This window comes from Hydractinia symbiolongicarpus, chromosome 6 (assembly GCF_029227915.1).
Source record: "Hydractinia symbiolongicarpus strain clone_291-10 chromosome 6, HSymV2.1, whole genome shotgun sequence".
Taxonomy (NCBI): domain Eukaryota; kingdom Metazoa; phylum Cnidaria; class Hydrozoa; order Anthoathecata; family Hydractiniidae; genus Hydractinia; species Hydractinia symbiolongicarpus.
This window is the reverse complement of record NC_079880.1, coordinates 7,959,590-7,985,910: the sequence shown is the minus strand read 5'-3', so window position 1 is coordinate 7,985,910 and position 26,321 is coordinate 7,959,590. Positions and strand designations below refer to the sequence as shown.

The 26,321-nt window shown below is 36.2% G+C and overlaps 1 protein-coding gene across 1 annotated transcript; it reads left to right on the top strand.

The window, feature by feature from the left end:
• The first annotated feature begins 1,627 nt into the window (after positions 1–1,627).
• LOC130647426 (uncharacterized) lies at positions 1,628–5,776 on the top strand. The gene is made up of 6 exons (XM_057453278.1): positions 1,628–1,667; positions 1,775–3,402; positions 3,509–3,704; positions 3,756–4,595; positions 4,640–5,141; positions 5,440–5,776. The coding sequence occupies exons 1-6, from the start codon at positions 1,628–1,630 to the stop codon at positions 5,774–5,776; spliced, it is 3,543 nt and encodes a 1,180-aa protein (XP_057309261.1).
• Positions 5,777–26,321: the final 20,545 nt, after the last annotated feature.

The window sequence follows — 26,321 nt, the reverse complement described above, 5'->3', positions numbered from 1 at the left end:
ATCACAGCGCCCAGTGTAATCGATGAGTTCCAGCAATCATTTCAAATTAAGAATGTTATTTCTTGGATTCCAGTTGTCTCATTTATCACACTTAAAAGGTCAAAGTCCAAAATCAGCTAAATTAAGTCCAACAGTCAATCGTTGCTCTGTTAAAAACGATGCAACCTAGTATTATCAGAAAAACATCACTAGGTACATGTTGGTACGAATATGTGACGCACTTATTGTAACTCAAAGGGATTGATACCGTTAGGAAATCACTAAAATGAAGTTTCTGAAACTGTCTCTAAATCTTCAGCGCGCGCTAACGGCTAGGATTGGTCCCACCGTAAAAAATGTCTGATTAATCTAAATTTCTATATGAAGCGCTACCACAGCGCCCAGTATATTTGCTGAGTTCCAGCAGTCATGTCCAGATAAGGAGAATATTATCTCGTGGAGTCCAATTATCTTATTTATCTCATTTGTAAGGTCAAAGTTCAGAATCAGTTCATTAAGTACCACAGTCAATCGTTTCACTGTTATAAGCGACGCAACCTAGTAATATCGGAAAAACATTAGTAAGTACATGTTGGTACGAATATGTGACGCAACTGTTGTAACTCAAACGGATTGATACCTTCAGAAAGTCAATGAAATGTAGTTTATGAAACTGTCTCTATTTCTTCAGTGCGCGCTAACGGCTAGGATTGGTGCCACCGCAAAAAATGACTCATTTATCTAAATTTCTAAATAAAGCCCTACCACAGCGCGCAGTGTAATCGCTGATTTCCAGCAATCCTTTCAAATTAAGAAGAAGGTTTTTTCTTGGAGTCCAATTGTATTATTTATCATATTTATAAGGTCAAAGTCCAAAGTCAGTTTAATTAATTCCCACAATCAATCGTTTCACTGTTAAAAGCAATGCAACCTGGTAATATCAGAAAAATATCGCTGAATAGCTGTTAGTACGACTGTGTGACGCAACAGTTGTAACTTAAACGGATTGATACCGTTAGAAAATCAATGAACTGAAGTTTCTGAAACTGTCCATATTTCTTTAGCCCTCTTTAAGGGTTAGGATTGGTCCCACAATGAAAAATGTCTTACTGATATAAATTTTTAAATAAAGCGCTACCACATCGCCCAGTGTAATGACTGAGTTACAGTAATCATGTCCAATTATGAAGAATGGTATTTCTTGCAGTCCTATTATCTCATTTATCACATTTGTAAGGTGAAAGTCCAAAATCATCTCAATTAAGGCCCACAGTCAGTCGTTTCACTGATAAGGGCGACGCAACCTGGTAATATCAGAAAAATATCGCTGAATACCTGTTAGTATGAATATGTGACGCAACCGTTGTAACTGAAACGGACTAATACCCTTAGAAAGTCAAGGAAATGTAGTTTTTGATGTTGATATTAATATGTTGTTTCCATAATATAGACTGTAGACAATAGTTAATGTTCTTGGTGGGGCCTCAAGTGGTTGTGCAGTTGTGTTGATATCCAGTTGTGTTGTTGTGTTACGGATCAAGTTTGTTGTTGTGTTCCTGCTGGTTGTGTTTGTGATACCGCTGAGTAATGAAGTGAGACAATCAAAGTAAGTCATTATTGTTACTTAACAAATGGTGGCAGAGGAATAATGGCTTCAAGTAAAGATTACAAGGCCCCGCCAACGTTAAGTGAGGACATTTCATAAGCAAGCTGGAAAAAGGAGATAAAAATTTGCAAATTTTTACAAATGTTGATAAAAAGAAACATGCTGCTGCTATTTTTCTTACACTTGAAGGTAAAGCTAGAGATGCAGTTCTTGAAATGAACATTGGGACTCTTAATGCAGATAATGGTGTTGACGAAGTAATAGAAACTCTTGACAGCTTATTTAAAAAAGACACGTTACAATTAGCTTTTACTAACTATGATAATTTTGAAAAAATGTTCAAAACTAAAGAAATGACAATGAAACAATATGTAATTGAGTTTGAACGCTTACACAACAAAGCTAAGCAATATGGCATGGAATTACCGGATGGAATTTTAGCATATAAACTTTTGGCAAACGCAAGACTACCTGAGGAACAAGAACGACTGGTAAAAGCAACTATTACTGAACTCACATTTTCCGGAATGAAAAATCAACTGAAGAGGATCTTTGGTGATATAGTTAAACAGGATAGAGTCAATGTAAATGATTTTAAGTTAGAACCGACTTATCATGGCAGTCATCAGTATTTTAGAGGAAGAGGAAGATACTTTAGAGGTGCGACCAACTACACAAGACCTACTGCCGACAGAAATAGTAAAGGTAATCGTCAAAGAAATCCTGTGGATATAAATGGAGAAATATCGAGATGTAACATTTGTGGATCTGTGTTTCATTGGCAAAGAGATTGCCCAGACTCATACGAAAATAGAAAGAAAAAGAAAAAGAAAGAGGAAGTGAATGTAACATTGTATACAGAGGTAATGTATGTATTTATGGGTGAAACATTAAGCGCTGCTGTTCTGGATTCAGGCTGTTCACAAACTGTTTGTGGAGAAAGTTGGCTGAAAGAATATTTAGAGACATTGGGTGATAATGAACTTAATCATGTCACAGAGTCACAAAGTAATACAATATTTAGGTTTGGAGATGGAAATGAAATGAGATCTATTAAACAAATGAAATTGCCAGCCAGAATTGGAGATACTAATATCAATATCGTAGCAGATGTTGTGAAAGGAGATTTGTCACTACCTTTTAGTAAAGATGCCATGAAGAAAGCAGGCACAAAAATAGATTTTTCAAAGGACACAATAGAAATTCTGGGAATGAAGCAAAAGGTGTTTCTCACATCCTCAGGACACTATTGTATCCCTTTAGGCAAAAGAATATTTGAATTTGATGATATTTCAAGTGTGGATGCGGAAGAAATAGTTCTGTATTCAAAGAGTTTCGCTATGAAATATGAAACCGAAAGAATAAAAGACATTGTTAAACTTCATAAACAATTTAGTCATCCGCCACCAGAACGTTTAAATAAGTTACTTCGGGATGCAGGTGTTGAGGATAAGAAGTTACATACATTGATTGACCATATATCACAGAAATGCGAGACATGTTTCAAGTACAAGAAACTATCCCCAAGACCTATGGTGGGTTTGCGTATGTCCAATGACTTTAATGACTTTGTAGCAATGGACCTAAAAGAGTGGACAGATGGCAATACAAAAACATGTTTTTTACATTTAATTGATACTTTTACGAAGTATAGTGCTGCTACTGTCATACATAGAAAACGAAAAGAAGTGATTTTCAAAAAGATATTTGAAATCTGGATAGGAACATTTGGCTGTGCAGGGAAGTTCATGGTTGACAATGGCGGGGAGTTCGATAACAGTGAATTCATTGATTTCTGTGAAAAATTTAACATTAGGGTTGTAACCACTGCTGCAGAGAGTCCATAGAGTAACGGAATAGTTGAAAGGCAACTCACTTGCAAATTACAATGGCTACAGTCCAAACCAATTACGTTTTGGCAAGAACCCCAATATACCATGCATATTGACAAATAAGCCACCTGCAATGGAAAGTAAAACTGCTAGTCAAGTAGTAGCGAAAAATTTAAATGCTATGCATGCAGCAAGACGGGCATATATCGAAAACGAGTCATCAGAAAAGATACGACGAGCTTTGAGACATCAAATTAGACCTTCTGGAAATGTGAAATACATGAATGGCGATTAAGTCTATTATCGAAGAAAAGACGACAAACATTGGCATGGCCCAGGTACAGTTATAGGTTTTGAAAGTCAGCAAGTTTTGGTAAAACATGGAAGTCGACACATTCGTGTGCATCCATGCAATTTAATGCATGAGAAAGGTCAAGAGAGAATAGTTTCTGATGACACACCGAAACCTGAAACAAACACAGAACAGTTTATGAAACATCTTGCACCAGAAGATGATGATGTATACAGTGAAAATGATGAGGATGATGTAGATGCTGTTACACTGGAAGAGGACAATGTACACTTTGAAGATACTGAAAATACTATTAAAGAAGAAGAAATGAGGAGAAATGATGATGACTTTGATAGTATAAATCCTATTGATGAAGTAAGCAAATTAGAAAATGTGGAACACAATAAAGATGTAAGCGAACAGCAGAATGTCAATGCTAACAGTGAAAATGATGATGCTGAAAATGATGTTGTTAAATTAAAACCAAAGATGAAAATACGCATTGCAACAAATGAAGATTTGCAATTGAAAGAAGTTGAAGTAATTTCAAGAGCTGGAAAAGTTGGAAAGGCTCAGGGAGGAAAATATAAAGATTTTTGGAATGTTCGCCATAAAGATGGCTCTACAGAATATATTGATATGAAAAAGGGAATATCAAAAATAGAAAGAATAAATAAAGAAATTAGTCCATCAAATAGTGAAGAGATACTGTTAGTTGACAGCACAGAGACTGAATTAATTAAGCAAGCAAAAACAAATGAGCTGAAAAATTGGATCAAAAACAATGTTTATGAAAAGGTTCCAGTGTCTAAGCAATCATTGATATCGACGAGATGGGTGATTACCAAGAAATGTGACCAGTCTGGTTGGCCAAATTTAAAGCAAGGTTAGTAGCAAGAGAATTTGAAGATAAAGCAGATGTACAAACAGATTCTCCGACCTGCTGCAAAGAGTCACTTAGGATTATGTTTGCTATTATGTCTGTCATGAATTGGACATGCCATTCTATTGACATTAAAGCAGCATTTCTTCAAGGAAAGCCTATTGACAGAGAATTGTATATACGTCCACCCAAGGAAGCCTACAAAGAGGGAACAGTATGGAAATTAAAGACATGTGTTTATGGATTAAACGATGCTTCAAGGACTTGGTATCTTAAGGTTTATGAAGAACTTACCAAATTGAATGTTAAAGTATGTAAATATAACCCTGGTTTATTTTATTGGCACCACAATGGTAAACTAGCAGGTATTATTTCTACACATGTTGATGATTTTTGTTGGGGAGGGAGCGAATATTTTGAGAGAGAGGTTATTGAAGAGATAAGAAAAATCTTTCAAGTTGGTGTAGAAAAATCAGTTGCGTTCAAATACCTTGGTATAAACCTCAGTTGTAAAGATAACGAGATAATGTTAGATCAGATATCATATATGTAAATAGTATCCAAGAAATTTATCTACCTAAAAAGAGATTATTGTCCAAATCAGACGGTTTAAGTGATGAGGAAAAGAAAAAGATGAGACAATTAATTGGTCAATTAAATTGGGTAGCTACTCAGACAAGACCAGACATATTGTTTGATTGTTGTCAGCTGATGGGAATTGTAAACAAAGCTACTATTGGTGACCTGACATATTTAAACAAAGTTTTATGTAAAGTGAAGAAAAATGATGTTGCACTCCACTTTCCAAGCGTAGGCAATATTGAAAAAGCCAAATTATTTGTTATAGTGATGCTTCGTATGGGAATTTGAGTGATGGAGGTTCACAAGGCGGTTATGTTATCTTCCTAAGTAACAAAGATAAGTCAATTACCATCCCCTTAGCTTGGCAGTCAAAAAGAGTTAGACGAGTTGTCAAAAGTACACTATCAGGAGAAACTTTAGCTCTTATAGAAGCTGCAGAATCGTCATACTGGTTATCGAGTATTATTCGAGATGTTGTCTTTGATGGCAAAGGGCTCCAGATTGCGATGGAATGTTATACGGATTGCAAGTCTTTGGTAGATGCTGCACATTACAGTAAAGGTATTTTGCACAGAAGATTAAGAGTCGACATGCTATCTTGAAAGAAATGATAGAAAAGAAAGAAATTTCAAAACTTAATTGGATAACAACAAAAGACCAAATAGCAGATCCAATGACAAAGAATGGAGCTTCGTCAAGTCGACGTTTGCAAGCAATTGCAGAGGCTCGGCTATAAGCTGAGAAAGTGAAAAAGTTTGTAAATAGTGTACATATGATTGAGTTGATTTACAGTAAATGAAAAAGACTAATCAAAATGAGAAGACACAGATTCTCACCAACATTCACTAATTGAAGAAAGAGAAGGGAGATTGTTGATATTAATATGTTGTCTCCATAATATAAACTGTAAACAATAGTGAATATTCTTGGTGGGGCCTCAAGTGGTTGTGCAGTTGTGTTGATATCCAGTTGTGTTGTTGTGTTACGGATCAAGTAGTGTTGTTGTGTTCCTGCTGGTTGTGTTTGTGATACCGCTGAGTAATCAAGTGAGACAAACAAAGTAACTCATTATTGTTACTTAACACTTCATACTGTCTCTATTTCTTCAGCGCGCGCTAACGACTAGGATAGGCCCCACCGTAAAACAATGTCTTATTTATCTAAATTTCTAAATAAAGCTCTACCACAGCACCCGGTGTAATCGCTGAGTTCCAGCAATCATGTCCAATTAGGAGGAATATTATTTCTTGGAGTCCAATTATCTCATTTATTACATTTGTAAGGTCAAAGTCCAAAATGAGTTCATTCAGTACCACAGTCAATCGTTTCACTGTTAAAAGCGATGCAACCTAGAAATATCGGACAAATATTGCTTAATACATGTTGGTGCGAATATGTGACGCAACGGTTGTAACTGAAACGGATTGATAACGTTAGAAAGTCAATGAAATGTAGTTTTTAGAACTGTCTCTATCTCTTCAGCGCACGCTAACGGATAGGATTGGTCCCACAGCAAAAGATGACTTACTTATCTACAATTTTAAATAAAGTGCTACTACAGTGTAATCGCTGACTTCCAGCAATTAAGTCAAGTTAAGAAGAATGATATTTCTTTGAGTCCAATTGGCTCTTTATCAGATTCATAAAGTCACAGTCCAAAGTCAGTTTAATTAAGTCCCACAGTAAATCGTTTCACTGATAAAAGCGACGCAACCTGGTAATATGAGAAAAATATCGCTGAATACCTGTTAGTACGAATATGTGACGCAACCGTTGTAACTGAAACGGACTAATACCGTTTGAAAGTCCATGAAATGTAGTCTTTGAAACTGTCTTTATTTTTTCAGCGCGCACTAGCGGCCAGGATTGGTCCCACAGTAAAAAGTGACCTTTTTATCTACATTTTTAAATAAAACGCTATCACAGTGCAATCGCTAAGTTCAAGCAATCATGTCAAATTAAGAAGAATGTTATTTCTTTGAGTTTAATTGTCTCATTTATCACATTCATAAAGTCAAATTTCAAAGCAGTTCAATTAAGTCCCACAGTCAATCGTTTCACTGTTGAAAGCAGTACAACCTAAAATTATCGGAAGAATATCAGTAAATACATCTTGGTATGAACATGTGACGCAACCGTTGACACTCAAACGGATTGATGCGGCTAGAAAGTCAATGAAATGTAGGTTTTGAACTGTCTCTATTTATTCAGCGTGGGCCAACGGCTAGGATTGGTCTCACAATAAAAAATGACTTATTTATCTAAATTTTAAATGAAGTGTTACCATAGCGCCCAGTGTAATCGCGGAATTCCAGCAACCATGTCAAATTAAGGAGAATGTTATTTTTGGAGTCCAATTATCTCATTTATCACATTTGTAAGGTCAAAGTCCAAAATGAGTTCATTAAGTACCACAGTCAATCGTTTCACTGTTAAAAGCGATGGACCCTAGTAATATGGGACAAATATCGTTTAATACATGTTGGTACGAATATGTGACAAAACGGTTGTAACTGAAACGGATTGATAACGTTAGTAAGACAATGAATCGTGGTTTTTGAAAGTATCTCTAGTTTTTCAGCCCGCGCTAGCGACTAGGATTGGTCCCACCGTAAAACAATGTCTTATTTATCTCAATTTCTAAATAAAGCTCTACCACAGCACCCGGTGTAATCGCTGAGTTCCAGCATTCATGTCCAATTAGGAGGAATATTACTTCTTGGAGTCCAATTATATCATTTAACACATTTGTAAGGTCAATGTACAAAATCAGTTCATTAAGTACCACAGTCAATCGTTTCACTGTTAAAAGCGATGAAACCTAGTAATATCGGACAAATATCGCTTAAAACATGTTGGAGCGAACATGTGATGCAACGGTTGTAACTCCAACAGACTGATACCGTTAGAAAGTCAATGAAATGTAGTTTTTGAAACTGTCTCTATTTCTTCAGCGCACTCTAATGGCTAGGATTGGTGCCACAGTAAAAAGTGACTTATTTATCTACATCTTTAAAAAAAGTGCTACCACAATGTAATCCGTGAGTTCAAGCAATCATGTGAAATTTAGAAGAATGTTATTTCTTGGAGTTCATTTGTCTCATTTTTAACATTCATAAAGCCAAAGTCCAAAGTAGTTCAATTAAGTCCCAGAGTCAATCGTTTCACTGTTAAAAGCGATGCAACCTAGCAATATCACAAAAATATCGCTAAATGCATGTTGGTACGAATATGTGACGCAACGGTTGCAACTCAAACAGACTGATACCGTTAGAAAGTCAATGAAATGCAGTATTTGAAACTGTCTCTATTTCTTCAGCGCGCGCTAACGGCTACTATTGGTTCCACAGTACAGAATGACTTACTTATCTCAATTTTTAAATAAAGAGCTACCACAGCGCACAGTGTAATTGCTGAAGTTCAGCAATCATTTCAAATTAAGATTAACGTTATTTCTTGGAGTCCAGTTGTCTCATTTATCACATTTATAAGGTCACAGTCCAAAATCAGTTTAATAATGTCCCATAGTCAATCGTTTCACTGTTAAAAGCGATGCAACCTAGTAATATAAAAAAAATATCGCTAAACACATGTTTGCACAAATATGTGACGCAACCCTTGTAACTCAAACGGATTGACACCGCTAGAAAGTCAATGAATTTCAGTTTTTGAAAATGTCTCTACTTCGTCAGCGCCCACTAACGGCTACGATTGGTCCCACAGTAAAATGTTACTTATTTATCTAAATTTTAAATGAAGCGCTACCACAGCGCCAAGTGTAATCGCTGACTTACGACAATCATGTCAAATTAAGAAGAATGTTACTTCTTGCAGTACAATTGTCTCATTTTATAACATTTATAAGGTCACAGTCCAAAATCAGATCAATTAAGTCCCACAGTCAATCGTTTCACTGTTAAAAGCGATGCAACCTAGTAATATCAGAAAAATGCCGCTAAATACATGTTGGTACGAATATGTGACGCAACCGTTGTAACTGAGATGGACTATTACCGTTAGAAAGTCAATGAAATATAGTCTTTGAAACTGTCTCTATTTTTTCAGCGCGCACTAATGGCTGGGATTGGTCCCACAGTATAAAGTTACTTATTTATCTAAAATTTTCAATGAAGGGCTACCAGAGCGTCCAGTGTAATCGCTAAGTTCCAACATTTATGTCAAATTAAGAAGAATGTTATTTCTTGGAGTTCAATTGTCTCATTTATCACACTCATAAAGTTAAAGTCCAAAGAAGTTCAATTAAGTCCCACAGTCAATTGTTTCACTGTTAAAAGCAATGCAACCTAGTAATATCAGAAACATATCGCTAAATACATGTTGGTACGAATAAGTGATGCAACCGTTGAACCTCAAACGGACTGATACCGTTAGAAATTCAACGAACTGTAGTTTTTGAAACTGTCTCTATTTCTTCAGCGCGCGGTGACGGCTACTATTGGTTCCACAGTACAAAATGACTTATTTATCTAAATTCTTAAACAAAGAGCTACCACAGCGCCCACTGTAATTGCTGAAGTTCAGCAATCATTTCAAATTAAGAATAATGTTATTTCTTGGAACCAGTTGTCTCATTTATCACATTTATAAGGTTACGTACTAACATGTTTTTCCGATGTTACTAGGTTGCATCGCTTTTAACTGTGAAACGAGTTACTGTGGGACTTAATTGAACTGATTTTGGACTTTGACTTATGACTGTGATAAATGAGCCAATTGAACTCCAAGAAATAACATTCCTCAAAATTTCACATGATTGCTTGAACTCACGTATTACATTGTGGTAGCACTTTTTTTAAAAATGTAGATAAATAAGTCACTTTTTACTGTGGCACCAATCCTAGCCATTAGAGTGCGCTGAAGAAATAGAGACAGTTTCAAAAACTACATTTCATTGACTTTCTAACGGTATCAGTCTGTTTGAGTTACAACCGTTGCATCACATGTTCGCTCCAACATGTATTAAGCGATATTTGTCCGATATTACTAGGTTGCATCGCTTTTAACAGTGAAACGATTGACTGTGGTACTTAATGAACTGATTTTGTACATTGACCTTACAAATGTGTTAAAATGATATAATTGGACTCCAAGAAGTAATATTCCTCCTAATTGGACATGAATGCTGGAACTCAGCGATTACACCGGGTGCTGTGGTAGAGCTTTATTTAGAAATTGAGATAAATAAGACATTTTTTTACGGTGGGACCAATCCTAGTCGCTAGCGCGGGCTGAAAAACTAGAGACACTTTCAAAAACCACGATTCATTGTCTTACTAACGTTATCAATCCGTTTCAGTTACAACCGTTTTGTCACATATTCGTACCAACATGTATTAAACGATATTTGTCCGATATTACTAGGTTCCATCGCTTTTAACAGTGAAACGATTGACTGTGGTACTTAATGAACTCATTTGGGACTTTGACCTTACAAATGTGATAAATGAGATAATTGGACTCCAAAAATAACATTTCTCTTAATTTGACATGATTGCTGTAACTGTGGGATTACACTGGGCGCTGTGATAGCGCTTTATTTAAAAATGTAGATAACTAGGTCATTCTTAACCGTGGGACTAATCCTAGCCCTGCTCGCTCTGAAGAAATAGTGACCGTTTTAAAAACTACATTATATTGACTATCTAACGGTATCAGTCCGTTTGAGTTACAACTGTTGCGTCACATATTGGTACCAACATGTATTTAGCGATATGTTTTTGTTCTTACAAGGTTGCATCGCTATTAACAGTAAAAGGATTGACTGTGGTACTTAATTGAACTGTCTTTAGACTTTGACCTTATAAAGGTCATCAATGAGACATTTGGATTCCAAGAAATAAAATTCTTCTTAATTTGACCTGATTGGTGGATCTCAGCGATTACACTGTGCGTTGTGGTAGCGTTTCATTTAAAAATTTTGATAAATAAGTCCTTGCTGTTAGATCGCGCTGAAGAAATAGAGACAGTTTCAAAGACTACGTTTCATTGACTTTCTAACGGTATCAATTCGATTGAGTTGCAACTGTTGCGTCACATATTGGTACCAACATGTATTTAGCGATATGTTTCTGTGCTTACAAGGTTGCATCGCTATTAACAGTAAAACGATTGACTGTGGGACTTAATTGAGCTTACTTTAGACTTTGACCTTATAAAGGTCATCAATCAGACAATTGGACTCCAAGAAATAACATTCCTTTTAATTTGACATGATTGCTTGAACTCAACGATTACACTGGGCGCTATGATAGCGCTTTATGAAAAAATCTAGATAAGTAAGTCATTTTTTACTGTTGGATCAATCCTAGGCGTTAGCTCGCGCTGAAGAAGTAGAGATATTTCCAGAAACTAAATTTCATTGACCTTCTAGCGGTATCAATCCGTTTGAGTTACAACGGTTGCGTCACATATTCGTACCAACATGTATTAAGCGATATTTTTCCGATATTACTAGATTGCATCGTTTTTAACAGTAAAACAGTTTACTATGGGACTTAATTGAACTGATTTTGGACTTTGACCTTATAACTTTGATAAATGAGCCAATTGAACTTTAAGAAATAACATTCCTCTTAATTTGACATGATTGCTGTATCTGTGGAATTACACTGGGCGCTGTGATAGCGTTTTAATTAAAAATGTAGATAAATAAGTCATTCTTTACCGTGGGACCAATCTTAGCCCTTAGTTCGCCCTGAAGAAGTAGAGACCGTTTTAAAAACTACATTTCGTTGACTATCTAACGGTATCAATTCGTTTGAGTTACAACTGTAGTGTCAAATATTGGTACCAACATGTATTTAGCGATATGTTTCTGTTATTACAAGGTTGCATCGCTATTAACAGTAAAACGATTGACTGTGGTACTTAATTGAACTGTCTTTAGACTTTGACCTTATAAAGGCGATCAATGAGAAATTTGGATTCCAAGAAATAACATTCTTCTTAATTTGATCTGATTGCTGGAACTCGGCGATTACACTGTGTGCTGCGGTAGCACTTCATTTAAAAATTTGGATAAATAAGTCATTTTTTAGTGTGGGACCAATCCTAGCCGTTTGCGCGCGCTGAAGAAATAGAGATATTTCCAGAAGCTAAATTTCATTGACCTTCTAGCGGTATCAATCGGTTTGAGTTACAACGGTTGCGTCACACATTGGTACCAACATGTATTAAGCGATATTTTTCCGATATTACTAGATTGCATCGTTTTTAACAGTGAAACAGTTTACTATGGGGATTAATTGAAGTGATTTTGGACTTTGACCTTATAACTTTGATAAATGAGCCAATTGAACTACAAGAAATAACATTCCTCTTAATTTGAAATGATTGCTGTATCTGTGGAATTACACTGGGCGCTGTGATAGCGCTTTATTTAAAAATGTAGAGAAGTAGGTCATTCTTAACCGTGGGATTAATCCTAGCCCTGCTGGCTCTGAAGAAATAGTGACCGTTTCAAAAACTACATTATATTGACTATCTAACGGTATCAGTCCGTTTGAGTTACAACTGTTGCGTCACATATTGGTACCAGCATGTATTTAGCGATATGTTTCTGTTCTTACAAGGTTGCATCGCTATTAACAGTAAAACGATTGGCTGTGGTACTTAATTGAACTGTCTTTAGAGTTTGACCTCATAAAGGTCATCAATGAGACAATTGGATTCCAAGAAATAACATTCTTCTTAATTTGACCTGATTGGTGGAAATCAGCGATTACACTGTGCGTTGTGGTAGCGTTTCATTTAAAAATTTTGATAAATAAGTCCTTGCTGTTAGATCGCGCTGAAGAAATAGAGACAGTTTCAAAGACTACGTTTCATTGACTTTCCAACGGTATCAATTCGTTTGAGTTACAACTGTTGCGTCACATATTGGTACCAACATGTATTTAGCGATATGTTTCTGTGCTTACAAGGTTGCATCGCTATTAACAGTAAAACGATTGACTGTGGGACTTAATTGAGCTTACTTTAGACTTTGACCTTATAAAGGTCATCAATCAGACAATTGGACTCCAAGAAATAACATTCTTTTTAATTTGACATGATTGCTTGAACTCAACGATTACACTGGGCGCTATGACAGCGCTTTATGAAAAAATCTAGAAAAGTAAGTCATTTTTTACTGTGGGATCAATCCTAGGCGTTAGCTCGCGCTGAAGAAGTAGAGATATTTCCAGAAGCTAAATTTCATTGACCTTCTAGCGGTATAAATCCGTTTGAGTTACAACGGTTGCGTCACACATTCGTACGAACATGTATTAAGCGATATTTTTCCAATATTACTAGATTGCATCGTTTTTAACAGTGAAACAGTTTACTATGGGGATTAATTGAACTGATTTTGGACTTTGACCTCATAACTTTGATAAATGAGCCAATTGAACTTCAAGAAATAACATTCCTCTTAATTTGAAATGATTGCTGTATCTGTGGAATTACACTGGGCGCTGTGATAGCGCTTTATTTAAAAATGTAGAGAAGTAGGTCATTCTTAACCGTGGGATTAATCCTAGCCCTGCTGGCTCTGAAGAAATAGTGACCGTTTCAAAAACTACATTATATTGACTATCTAACGGTATCAGTCCGTTTGAGTTACAACTGTTGCGTCACATATTGGTACCAGCATGTATTTAGCGATATGTTTCTGTTCTTACAAGGTTGCATCGCTATTAACAGTAAAACGATTGACTGTGGTACTTAATTGAACTGTCTTTAGAGTTTGACCTCATAAAGGTCATCAATGAGACAATTGGATTCCAAGAAATAACATTCTTCTTAATTTGACCTGATTGGTGGAAATCAGCGATTACACTGTGCGTTGTGGTAGCGTTTCATTTAAAAATTTTGATAAATAAGTCCTTGCTGTTAGATCGCGCTGAAGAAATAGAGACAGTTTCAAAGACTACGTTTCATTGACTTTCCAACGGTATCAATTCGTTTTAGTTACAACTGTTGCGTCACATATTGGTACCAACATGTATTTAGCGATATGTTTCTGTGCTTACAAGGTTGCATCGCTATTAACAGTAAAACGATTGACTGTGGGACTTAATTGAGCTTACTTTAGACTTTGACCTTATAAAGGTCATCAATCAGACAATTGGACTCCAAGAAATAACATTCTTTTTAATTTGACATGATTGCTTGAACTCAACGATTACACTGGGCGCTATGACAGCGCTTTATGAAAAAATCTAGAAAAGTAAGTCATTTTTTACTGTGGGATCAATCCTAGGCGTTAGCTCGCGCTGAAGAAGTAGAGATATTTCCAGAAGCTAAATTTCATTGACCTTCTAGCGGTATCAATCCGTTTGAGTTACAACGGTTGCGTCACACATTCGTACGAACATGTATTAAGCGATATTTTTCCAATATTACTAGATTGCATCGTTTTTAACAGTGAAACAGTTTACTATGGGGATTAATTGAACTGATTTTGGACTTTGACCTCATAACTTTGATAAATGAGCCAATTGAACTTCAAGAAATAACATTCCTCTTAATTTGCCATGATTGCTGTATCTGTGGAATTACACTGAGCGCTGTGATAGCGCTTTATTTAAAAATGTAGAGAAGTAGGTCATTCTTAACCGTGGGATTAATCCTAGCCCTGCTGGCTCTGAAGAAATAGTGACCGTTTCAAAAACTACATTATATTGACTATCTAACGGTATCAGTCCGTTTGAGTTACAACTGTTGCGTCACATATTGGTACCAGCATGTATTTAGCGATATCTTTCTGTTCTTACAAGGCTGCATCGCTAATAACAGTAAAACGATTGACTGTGGTACTTAATTGAACTGTCTTCAGTCTTTGACCTCATAAAGGTCATCAATGAGACAATTGGATTCCAAGAAATAACATTCTTCTTAATTTGACCTGATTGGTGGAACTCAGCGATTACACTGTGCGTTGTGGTAGCGTTTCATTTAAAAATTTTGATAAATAAGTCCTTGCTGTTAGATCGCGCCTAAGAAATAGAGACAGTTTCAAAGACTACGTTTCATTGACTTTCCAACAGTATCAATTCGTTTGAGTTACAACTGTTGCTTCACATATTAGTACCAACATGTATTTAGCGATATGTTTCTGTGCTTACAAGGTTGCATCGCCATTAACAGTAAAACGATTGACTGTGGGACTTAATTGAGCTTACTTTAGACTTTGACCTTATAAAGGTCATCAATCAGACAATTGGACTCCAAGAAATAACATTCTTTTTAATTTGACATGACTGCTTGAACACAACGATTACACTGGTCGCTATGACAGCGCTTTATGAAAAAATCTAGAAAAGTAAGTCATTTTTTACTGTGGGATCAATCCTAGGCGTTAGCTCGCGCTGAAGAAGTAGAGATATTTCCAGAAGCTAAATTTCATTGACCTTCTAGCGGTATCAATTTGTTTGAGTTACAACGGTTGCGTCACACATTCGTACCAACATGTGTTAAGCGATATTTTTCCGATATTACTAGATTGCATCGTTTTTAACAGTGAAAGAATTTACTATGGGGATTAATTGAACTGATTTTGGACTTTGACCTTATAACTTTGATAAATGAGCCAATTGAACTTCAAGAAATAACACTCCTCTTAATTTGACATGATTGCTGTATCTGTGGAATTACACTTGGCGCTGTGATAGCGCTTCATTTAAAAATGTAGATAAATAAGTCATTCTTAACCGTGGGACCAATCCTAGCCCTTAGTTCGCTCTGAAGAAATAGAGACAGTTTCAAAAACTACATTTCATTGACTATCTAACGGTATCAATTCGTTTGAGTTACAACTGTTGTGTCACATACTGGTACCAACATGTATTTAGCGATATGTTTCTGTTATTACAAGGTTGCATCGCTATTACCAGTGAAAGGATTCACTGTGGGACTTAATTGAACTGATTTTGGACTTTGACCTTATATCTTTGATAAATGAGCCAATTGAACTTCAAGAAATAACATTCCTTTTAATTTGACCTGATTGCTGGAACTCAGCGGTTACACTGTGCGTTGTGGTAGCGCTTCATTTAAAAATTTAGTTAAATAAGTCATTTTTTACTGTGGAACCAATCCTAACCGTTAGCTCGCGCTGAAGAAATAGAGACATTTTCAAAAACTGCATTTCATTGACTTTCTAGCGGTGTCAATCCGTTTGAGTTACAACGGTTGCGTCACATATTCGTACCAACATGTATTAAGCGATATTTTTCCGATGTTACTAGGCCGCATCGCTTTTAACAGTGAAACGGTTGACTGTGGGACTTAATTGAACTGAGTTTAGAGTTTGACCTTATGAAGGTCATCAATGAGACAATTGGACTCCAAAAAGTAACATTCTTCTTAATTTGACCTGATTGCTGGAACTCAGCGGTTACACTGTGCGCTGTGGTAGCGCTTCATTTAAAAATTTAGTTAAATAAGTAATTTTTTAGTGTGGGACCAATCCTAGCCGTTAGCCCGCGCTGAAGAAATAGAGACAAGTTCAAAAACTTCACTTCATTGACTTTCTAGCGGTATCAATCCGTTTGAGTTACAACGGTTGCGTCACATATTCGTACCAACATGTATTAAGCGATATTTTTCCGATATTACTAGGTTGCATCGCTTTTAACAGTGAAACGATTGACTGTGGCATTTAATTGAACTGCCTTGGACTTTGATCTTATGAATGTCAGAAAAGAGACAATTGAACTCCAAGAATTAACATTGTACTGAATTTGACATGATTGCCTGAACTCAACGATTACACTGGGCGCTGTGATAACGCTTTATTAAAAGATGTAGATAAATAAGTCAATTTTTACTGTTGGACCTATTCTAGCCGTTAGCTGGCACTGAAGAATTAGAGACAGTTTCAAAAACTGCATTACACTGACTATATAACGGTATAAGTCCGTTTGAGTTACAACGGTTGCGTCACATATTGGTACCAACATGTATTAAGCGATATTTTTCCAATGTTACTAGGCTGCATCGCTTTTAAGAGTGAAACGATTGACTGTGGGACTTAATTGAACTGATTTTAGACTTTGAAATTATAAATGAAATAAATGAGACAATTGGACTCCAAGAAACAGCATTCTTCTTAATTTGACATGATTGCTTGAACTCAACGATTACACTGGGCGCTATGATAGCGCTTTATGAAAAAATCTAGATCAGTAAGTCAATTTTTTCTGTAAGATCAATCCTAGACGTTAGCTCGCGCTGAAGAAATACAGATATTTCCAGAAACTAAATTTCATTGACTTTCTAGCGGTATCAATCCGTTTGAGTTACAACTGTTGTGTCACATATTGGTACCAACATGTATTTAGCGATATTTTTCCGATATTACTAGGTTGCATCGCTTTTAACAGTGAAACGATTGACTGTGGCATTTAATTGAACTGCCTTGGACTTTGATCTTATGAATGTCAGAAAAGAGACAATTGAAGTCCAGTAAATAACATTCTTCTTAATTTGACCTGATTGCTGGAACTCAGCGATTATACTGTGGGTTGTGGTAGCGCTTCATTTAAAAATTTATATAAAAAAGTCTTTTTTTAGTGTGGGACCAATCCTAGCCGTTAGCCCGCGCTGAAGAAATAGAGACAGGTTCAAAAACTACATTCCATTGAGTTTCTAACCGTATCCGTCCGCTTGAAATACAACGGCTGCGTCACATATTCGTACAAACATGTATTTAGCGATATATTCTGGCATTACTAGGTTGCATCGTTTCTAACAGTGAAACGATTGACTGTGGGACTTAATTGAACTGACTTTAGAGTTTGACCTTATAAAGGTCATCAATGAGACAATTGGACTCCAAAAAGTAACACTCTTCTTAATTTGACCTGATTGCTGGAACTCAGCGGTTACACTGTGCGCTGTGGTAGCGCTTCATTTAAAAATTTAGTTAAAAAAGTAATTTTTTAGTGTGGGACCAATCCTAGCCGTTAGCCCGCGCTGAAGAAATAGAGACAAGTTCAAAAACTTCCCTTCATTGACTTTCTAGCGGTATCAATCCGTTTGAGTTACAACGGTTGCGTCACATATTCGTACCAACATGTATTAAGCGATATTTTTACGATATTACTAGATTGCATCGTTTTTAACAGTGAAACAGTTTACTATGGGGATTAATTGAACTGATTTTGGACTTTGACCTTATAACTTTGATAAATGAGCCAATTGAACTTCAAGAAATAACACTCCTCTTAATTTGACATGATTGCTGTATCTGTGGAATTACACTTGGCGCTGTGATAGCGCTTCATTTAAAAATGTAGATAAATAAGTCATTCTTAACCGTGGGACCAATCCTAGCCCTTAGTTCGCTCTGAAGAAATAGAGACAGTTTCAAAAACTACATTTCATTGACTATCTAACGGTATCAATTCGTTTGAGTTACAACTGTTGTGTCACATACTGGTACCAACATGTATTTAGCGATATGTTTCTGTTATTACAAGGTTGCATCGCTATTACCAGTGAAAGGATTCACTGTGGGACTTAATTGAACTGATTTTGGACTTTGACCTTATATCTTTGATAAATGAGCCAATTGAACTTCAAGAAATAACATTCCTTTTAATTTGACCTGATTGCTGGAACTCAGCGGTTACACTGTGCGTTGTGGTAGCGCTTCATTTAAAAATTTAGTTAAATAAGTCATTTTTTACTGTGGAACCAATCCTAGCCGTTAGCTCGCGCTGAAGAAATAGAGACATTTTCAAAAACTGCATTTCATTGACTTTCTAGCGGTGTCAATCCGTTTGAGTTACAACGGTTGCGTCACATATTCGTACCAACATGTATTAAGCGATATTTTTCCGATGTTACTAGGCCGCATCGCTTTTAACAGTGAAACGGTTGACTGTGGGACTTAATTGAACTGAGTTTAGAGTTTGTCCTTATGAAGGTCATCAATGAGACAATTGGACTCCAAAAAGTAACATTCTTCTTAATTTGACCTGATTGCTGGAACTCAGCGGTTAAACTGTGCGCTGTGGTAGCGCTTCATTTAAAAATTTAGTTAAATAAGTAATTTTTTAGTGTGGGACCAATCCTAGCCGTTAGCCCGCGCTGAAGAAATAGAGACAAGTTCAAAAACTTCACTTCATTGACTTTCTAGCGGTATCAATCCGTTTGAGTTACAACGGTTGCGTCACATATTCGTACCAACATGTATTAAGCGATATTTTTCCGATATTACTAGGTTGCATCGCTTTTAACAGTGAAACGATTGACTGTGGCATTTAATTGAACTGCCTTGGACTTTGATCTTATGAATGTCAGAAAAGAGACAATTGAACTCCAAGAATTAACATTGTACTGAATTTGACATGATTGCCTGAACTCAACGATTACACTGGGCGCTGTGATAACGCTTTATTAAAAGATGTAGATAAATAAGTCAATTTTTACTGTTGGACCTATTCTAGCCGTTAGCTGGCACTGAAGAATTAGAGACAGTTTCAAAAACTGCATTACACTGACTATATAACGGTATAAGTCCGTTTGAGTTACAACGGTTGCGTCACATATTGGTACCAACATGTATTAAGCGATATTTTTCCAATGTTACTAGGCTGCATCGCTTTTAAGAGTGAAACGATTGACTGTGGGACTTAATTGAACTGATTTTAGACTTTGAAATTATAAATGAAATAAATGAGACAATTGGACTCCAAGAAATAGCATTCTTCTTAATTTGACATGATTGCTTGAACTCAACGATTACACTGGGCGCTATGATAGCGCTTTATGAAAAAATCTAGATCAGTAAGTCAATTTTTTCTGTAAGATCAATCCTAGACGTTAGCTCGCGCTGAAGAAATACAGATATTTCCAGAAACTAAATTTCATTGACTTTCTAGCGGTATCAATCCATTTGAGTTACAACTGTTGTGTCACATATTGGTACCAACATGTATTTAGCGATATTTTTCCGATATTACTAGGTTGCATCGCTTTTAACAGTGAAACGATTGACTGTGGCATTTAATTGAACTGCCTTGGACTTTGATCTTATGAATGTCAGAAAAGAGACAATTGAACTCCAGTAAATAACATTCTTCTTAATTTGACCTGATTGCTGGAACTCAGCGATTATACTGTGGGTTGTGGTAGCGCTTCATTTAAAAATTTATATAAAAAAGTCTTTTTTTAGTGTGGGACCAATCCTAGCCGTTAGCCCGCGCTGAAGAAATAGAGACAGGTTCAAAAACTACATTCCATTGAGTTTCTAACCGTATCCGTCCGCTTGAAATACAACGGCTGCGTCACATATTCGTACAAACATGTATTTAGCGATATATTCTGGCATTACTAGGTTGCATCGTTTCTAACAGTGAAACGATTGACTGTGGGACTTAATTGAACTGACTTTAGAGTTTGACCTTATAAAGGTCATCAATGAGACAATTGGACTCCAAAAAGTAACACTCTTCTTAATTTGACCTGATTGCTGGAACTCAGCGGTTACACTGTGCGCTGTGGTAGCGCTTCATTTAAAAATTTAGTTAAAAAAGTAATTTTTTAGTGTGGGACCAATCCTAGCCGTTAGCCCGCGCTGAAGAAATAGAGACAAGTTCAAAAACTTCCCTTCATTGACTTTCTAGCGGTATCAATCCGTTTGAGTTACAACGGTTGCGTCACATATTCGTACCAACATGTATTAAGCGATATTTTTCCGATATTACTAGGTTGCATCGCTTTTAACAGTGAAACGATTGACTGTGGCATTTAATTGAACTGCCTTGGACTTTGACTTATGAATGTCAGAAAAGAGACAATTGAACTCCAAGAAATAACATTGTACTGAATTTGACATGATTGCCTGAACTCAACGATTACACTGGGCGCTATGATAGCGCTTTATGAAAAAATCTAGATCAGTAAATCAATTTTTTCTGTAGGATCAATCCTAGACGTTAGCTCGCGCTGAAGAAATAGAGATAATTCCAGAGAGTAAATTTTATTGACTTTCTAGCGGTATCAATCCGTTTGAGTTACAACGTTTGCGTCACATATTCGTACCAACATGTATTAAGCGATATTTTTCCGATATTACTAGGTTGCATAGCTTTTAACAGAGAAACGATTGACTGTGGGACTTAATTGAACCGATTTTGGACTTTGACCTTATAACTGTGATAAATGAGCCAATTGGACTCCGAGAAATAACATTCCTCTTAATTTGACCTGATTGCTGGAACTCAGCGATTACACTGTGCGTTGTGGTAGCGCTTCATTTAAAAATTTAGATAAATTATGTTTTTTTTAATGTGAGACCAATCCTAGCCGTTAGCCTGCGTTGAAGAAATAGAGACAGGTTCAAAAACTTCACTTCATTGACTTTCTAGCGGTATAAATCCGTTTGAGTTACAACGGTTGCGTCACACATTCGTACCAACATGTATTAAGCGATGTTTTTTTGATAATACTAGGTTGCATCGCTTTTAACAGTGGAACGATTGACTGTGGGACTTAATTGAACTGATTTTAGACTTTGACCTTATAAAAATTATCAATGAGACAATTGAATTCCAGTAAATAACATTATTCTTAATTTACCTGATTGCTGGAACTCAGCGATTATACTGTGCGTTGTGGTAGCGCTTCATTTAAAAATTTATATAAATAAGTCTTTTTTTAGTGTGGGACCAATCCTAGCCGTTAGCCCGCGCTGAAGAAATAGAGACAGGTTCAAAAACTTCACTTCATTGACTTTCTAGCGGTATAAATCCGTTTGAGTTACAACGGTTGCGTCACACATTCGTGCCAACATGTATTAAGCGATATTTTCCCGATGTTACTAGGTTGCATCGCTTTTAACAGTGAAACGATTGACTGTGGGACTTAATTGAACTGATTATAGACTTTGAACTTGTAAATGAGATATTTGAGACAATTGGACTTTAAGAAATAACATTCTTCTTAATTTGACATGATTGCTTGAACTCAACGATTACACTGGGCGCTGTGATAGCGCTTTATTTAAAAATGTAGATAAATAAGTCATTTTTTTAACTGTGGGACCAATCCTAGCCCTTAGCTTGCGCTGAAGAAATAAAGACAGTTTCAAAAACTACATTATACTGACTATCTAACGGTATAAGTGCGCTTGAGTTGGAACTGTTGTGTCACATATTGGTACCAACATTTATTTAGCGATATGTTTCTGTGATTACAAGGTTGCATCGCTATTAAAAGTGAAAAAGTGAAAGGATTCACTGTGGGACTTAATTGAACTGATTTTAGACTTTGACCTTATAAAAGTCATCAATGAGACAATTGAACTCCAGTAAATAACATTCTTCTCAATTTGACCTGATTGCTGGAACTCAGCGATTACACTGTGCGCTGCGGTAGCACTTCATTTAAAAATTTGGATAAATAAGTCTTTTTGCGCTGTGGGTCCAATCGTAGCCGTTAGCGCGCGCTGAAGAAATAGACCCTGTTTCAAAGACTAAATTTCATTAGCGTTATCAATCCGTTTGAGTTACAACGGTTGCGTCACATATTCGTACCAACATGTATTAAGCGATATTTTTCTGATATTACTAGATTGCATTGTTATTAACAGTGAAACAGTTTACTATGGGACTTAATTGAACTGATTTTAGCCTTTGAACTGCATAAATGAGATAAATGGGCCAATTGAACTTCAAGAAGTAACATTCCTCTTAATTTGACATGATTGCTGTATCTGTGGAATTACACTGGGCGCTGTGATAGCACTTTATTTAAAAATGTAGATAAATAAGTCATTCTTAACCGTGGGACCAATCCTAGCCCTTAGTTCGCTCTGAAGAAATAGAGACAGTTTCAAAAACAACATTTCATTGACTTTCTAACAGTATCAATTCGTTTGAGTTACAACTGTTGCATCACATATTGGTACCAACATGTATTTAGCGATATGTTTCTGTTCTTACAATGTTGCATCTCTATTAACAGTAAAACGATTGACTGTGGGACTTAATTGAGCTTACTTTAGACTTTGACCTTATAAAGGTCATCAATCAGACAATTGGACTCCAAGAAATAACATTCTTTTTAATTTGACATGATTGCTTGAACTCAACGATTACACTGGGCGCTATGATAGCGCTTTATGAAAAAATCTAGATAAGTAAGTCATTTTTTACTGTGGAATCAATCCTAGGCGTTAGCTCGCGCTGAAGAAATAGATATATATCCAGAAAATAAATTTCATTGACCTTCTAGCGGTATCAATCCGTTTGAGTTACAACCGTTGCGTCACATATTCGTACCACAATGTATTAAGCGATGTTTTTCCGATGTTACTAGGTTGCTTCGCTTTTAACAGTGAAACGATTTACTGTGGGACTTAATTGAACTAATTTTAGACTGTGAATTTGTAACTGTGATAAATGAGTCAATTGAGCTCCAGGAAATAACATTCCTCTTAATTTGACATGATTGCTGTAACTGTGGGATTACACTGGGCGCTGTGATAGCGCTATATTTAAAAATGTAGAGAAGTAGGTCATTCTTAACCGTGGGACGAATCCTAGCCCTGCTGGCTCTGAAGAAATAGTGACCGTTTCAAAAACTACATTATATTGACTATCCAGCGGTATCAGTCCGTTTGAGTTACAACTGTTGCGTCACATATTGGTACCAACATGTATTTAGCGATATGTTTCTGTTCTTACAAGGTTGCATCGCTATTGACAGTAAAACGATTGACTGTGGTACTTAATTGAACTGTCTTTAGACTTTGACCTTATAAAGGTCATCAATGAGACAATTGGATTCCAAGAAATAACATTCTTCTTAATTTGACCTGATTGGTGGAACTCAGCGATTACACTGTGCGTTGTGGTAGCGTTTCATTTAAAAATTTTGATAAATAAGTCCTTGCTGTTAGATCGCGCTGAAGAAATAGAGACAGTTTCAAAGACTACGTTTCCTTGACTTTCCAACGGTATCAATTCGTTTGAGTTACAACTGTTGCGTCACATATTGGTACCAACATGTATTTAGCGATATGTTTCTGTGCTTACAAGGTTGCATCGCTATTAACAGTAAAACGATTGACTGTGGGACTTAATTGAGCTTAATTTAGACTTTGACCTTATAAAGGTCATCAATCAGACAATTGGACTCCAAGAAATAACATTCTTTTTAATTTGACATGATTGCTTGAACTCAACGATTACACTGGGCGCTATGATAGCGCTATATGAAAAAAGCTAGATAAGTAAGTCATTTTTTACTGTGGGATCAATCCTAGGCGTTAGCTCGCGCTGAAGAAGTAGAGATATTTTTAGAAAATAAATTTCATTGACCTTCTAGCGGTATAAATCCGTTTGAGTTACAACGGTTGCGTCACACATTCGTACCAACATGTATTAAGCGATATTTTTCCGATATTACTAGATTGCATCGTTTTTAACAGTGAAACAGTTTACTATGGGGATTAATTGAACTGATTTTAGACTGTGAATTTGTAACTGTGATAAATGAGTCAATTGAGCTCCAGGAAATAACATTCCTCTTAATTTGACATGATTGCTGTAACTGTGGGATTACACTGGGCGCTGTGATAGCGCTATAATTAAAAATGTAGAGAAGTAGGTCATTCTTAACCGTGGGACGAATCCTAGCCCTGCTGGCTCTGAAGAAATAGTGACCGTTTCAAAAACTACATTATATTGACTATCCAGCGGTATCAGTCCGTTTGAGTTACAACTGTTGCGTCACATATTGGTACCAACATGTATTTAGCGATATGTTTCTGTTCTTACAAGGTTGCATCGCTATTGACAGTAAAACGATTGACTGTGGTACTTAATTGAACTGTCTTTAGACTTTGACCTTATAAAGGTCATCAATGAGACAATTGGATTCCAAGAAATAACATTCTTCTTAATTTGACCTGATTGGTGGAACTCAGCGATTACACTGTGCGTTGTGGTAGCGTTTCATTTAAAAATTTTGATAAATAAGTCCTTGCTGTTAGATCGCGCTGAAGAAATAGAGACAGTTTCAAAGACTACGTTTCATTGACTTTCCAACGGTATCAATTCGTTTGAGTTACAACTGTTGCGTCACATATTGGTACCAACATGTATTTAGCGATATGTTTCTGTGCTTACAAGGTTGCATCGCTATTAACAGTAAAACGATTGACTGTGGGACTTAATTGAGCTTAATTTAGACTTTGACCTTATAAAGGTCATCAATCAGACAATTGGACTCCAAGAAATAACATTCTTTCTAATTTGACATGATTGCTTGAACTCAACGATTACACTGGGCGCTATGATAGCGCTTTATGAAAAAAGCTAGATAAGTAAGTCATTTTTTTCTGTGGGATCAATCCTAGGCGTTAGCTCGCGCTGAAGAAGTGGACATATTTCCAGAAAATAAATTTCATTGACCTTCTAGCGGTATAAATCCGTTTGAGTTACAACGGTTGCGTCACACATTCGTACCAACATGTATTAAGCGATATTTTTCCGATATTACTAGATTGCATCGTTTTTAACAGTGAAACGATTGAGTGTGGCATCTAATTGAAATGATTTTAGACTTTGAACTTATAAATGATAAAAATGAGAAAATTGCTCTCCAAGAAATAACATTCTTCTTAATTTGACGTGACTCTTTGAACTCAACGATTACACTGGGCGCTATGATAGCTTTATTAAAAAATGTAGATAAGTAAATCATTTTTTACTGTGGCACCAATCCTAGCCGTTAGCTCGCGCTGAAGAAATAGAGATATTTCCACAAACTTAATATCATTGACTTTCTAGCGGTATCAGTCCGTTTGAGTTAAAACTGTTGCGTCACACATTCGTACCAACATGTATTAAGCGATATTTTTCCGATATTACTAGATTGCATCGTTTTTAACAGTGAAACAGTTTACTATGGGGATTAAATGAATTGATTTTGGACTTTGACCTTATAACTTTGATAAATGAGCCAATTGAATTTCAAGAAATAACATTCCTCTTAATTTGACATGATTGCTGTATCTGTGGAATTACACTGGGCGCTGTGATAGCGCTTTATTTAAAAATGTAGATAAATAAGTCATTCTTAACCGTGGGACCAATCCTAGCCCTTAGTTCGCTCTGAAGAAATAAA

Coding starts and splice junctions, on each gene's coding strand:
- LOC130647426 (XM_057453278.1), top strand. CDS start 1,628: ATGGCTTCAAGTAAAGATTACAAGGCCCCGCCAACGTTAA. Junction 1,668..1,774: donor CAAGGCCCCGCCAACGTTAA/GTGAGGACATTT, acceptor TTACACTTGAAG/GTAAAGCTAGAGATGCAGTT. Junction 3,705..3,755: donor AAATGTGAAATACATGAATG/GCGATTAAGTCT, acceptor GGCATGGCCCAG/GTACAGTTATAGGTTTTGAA.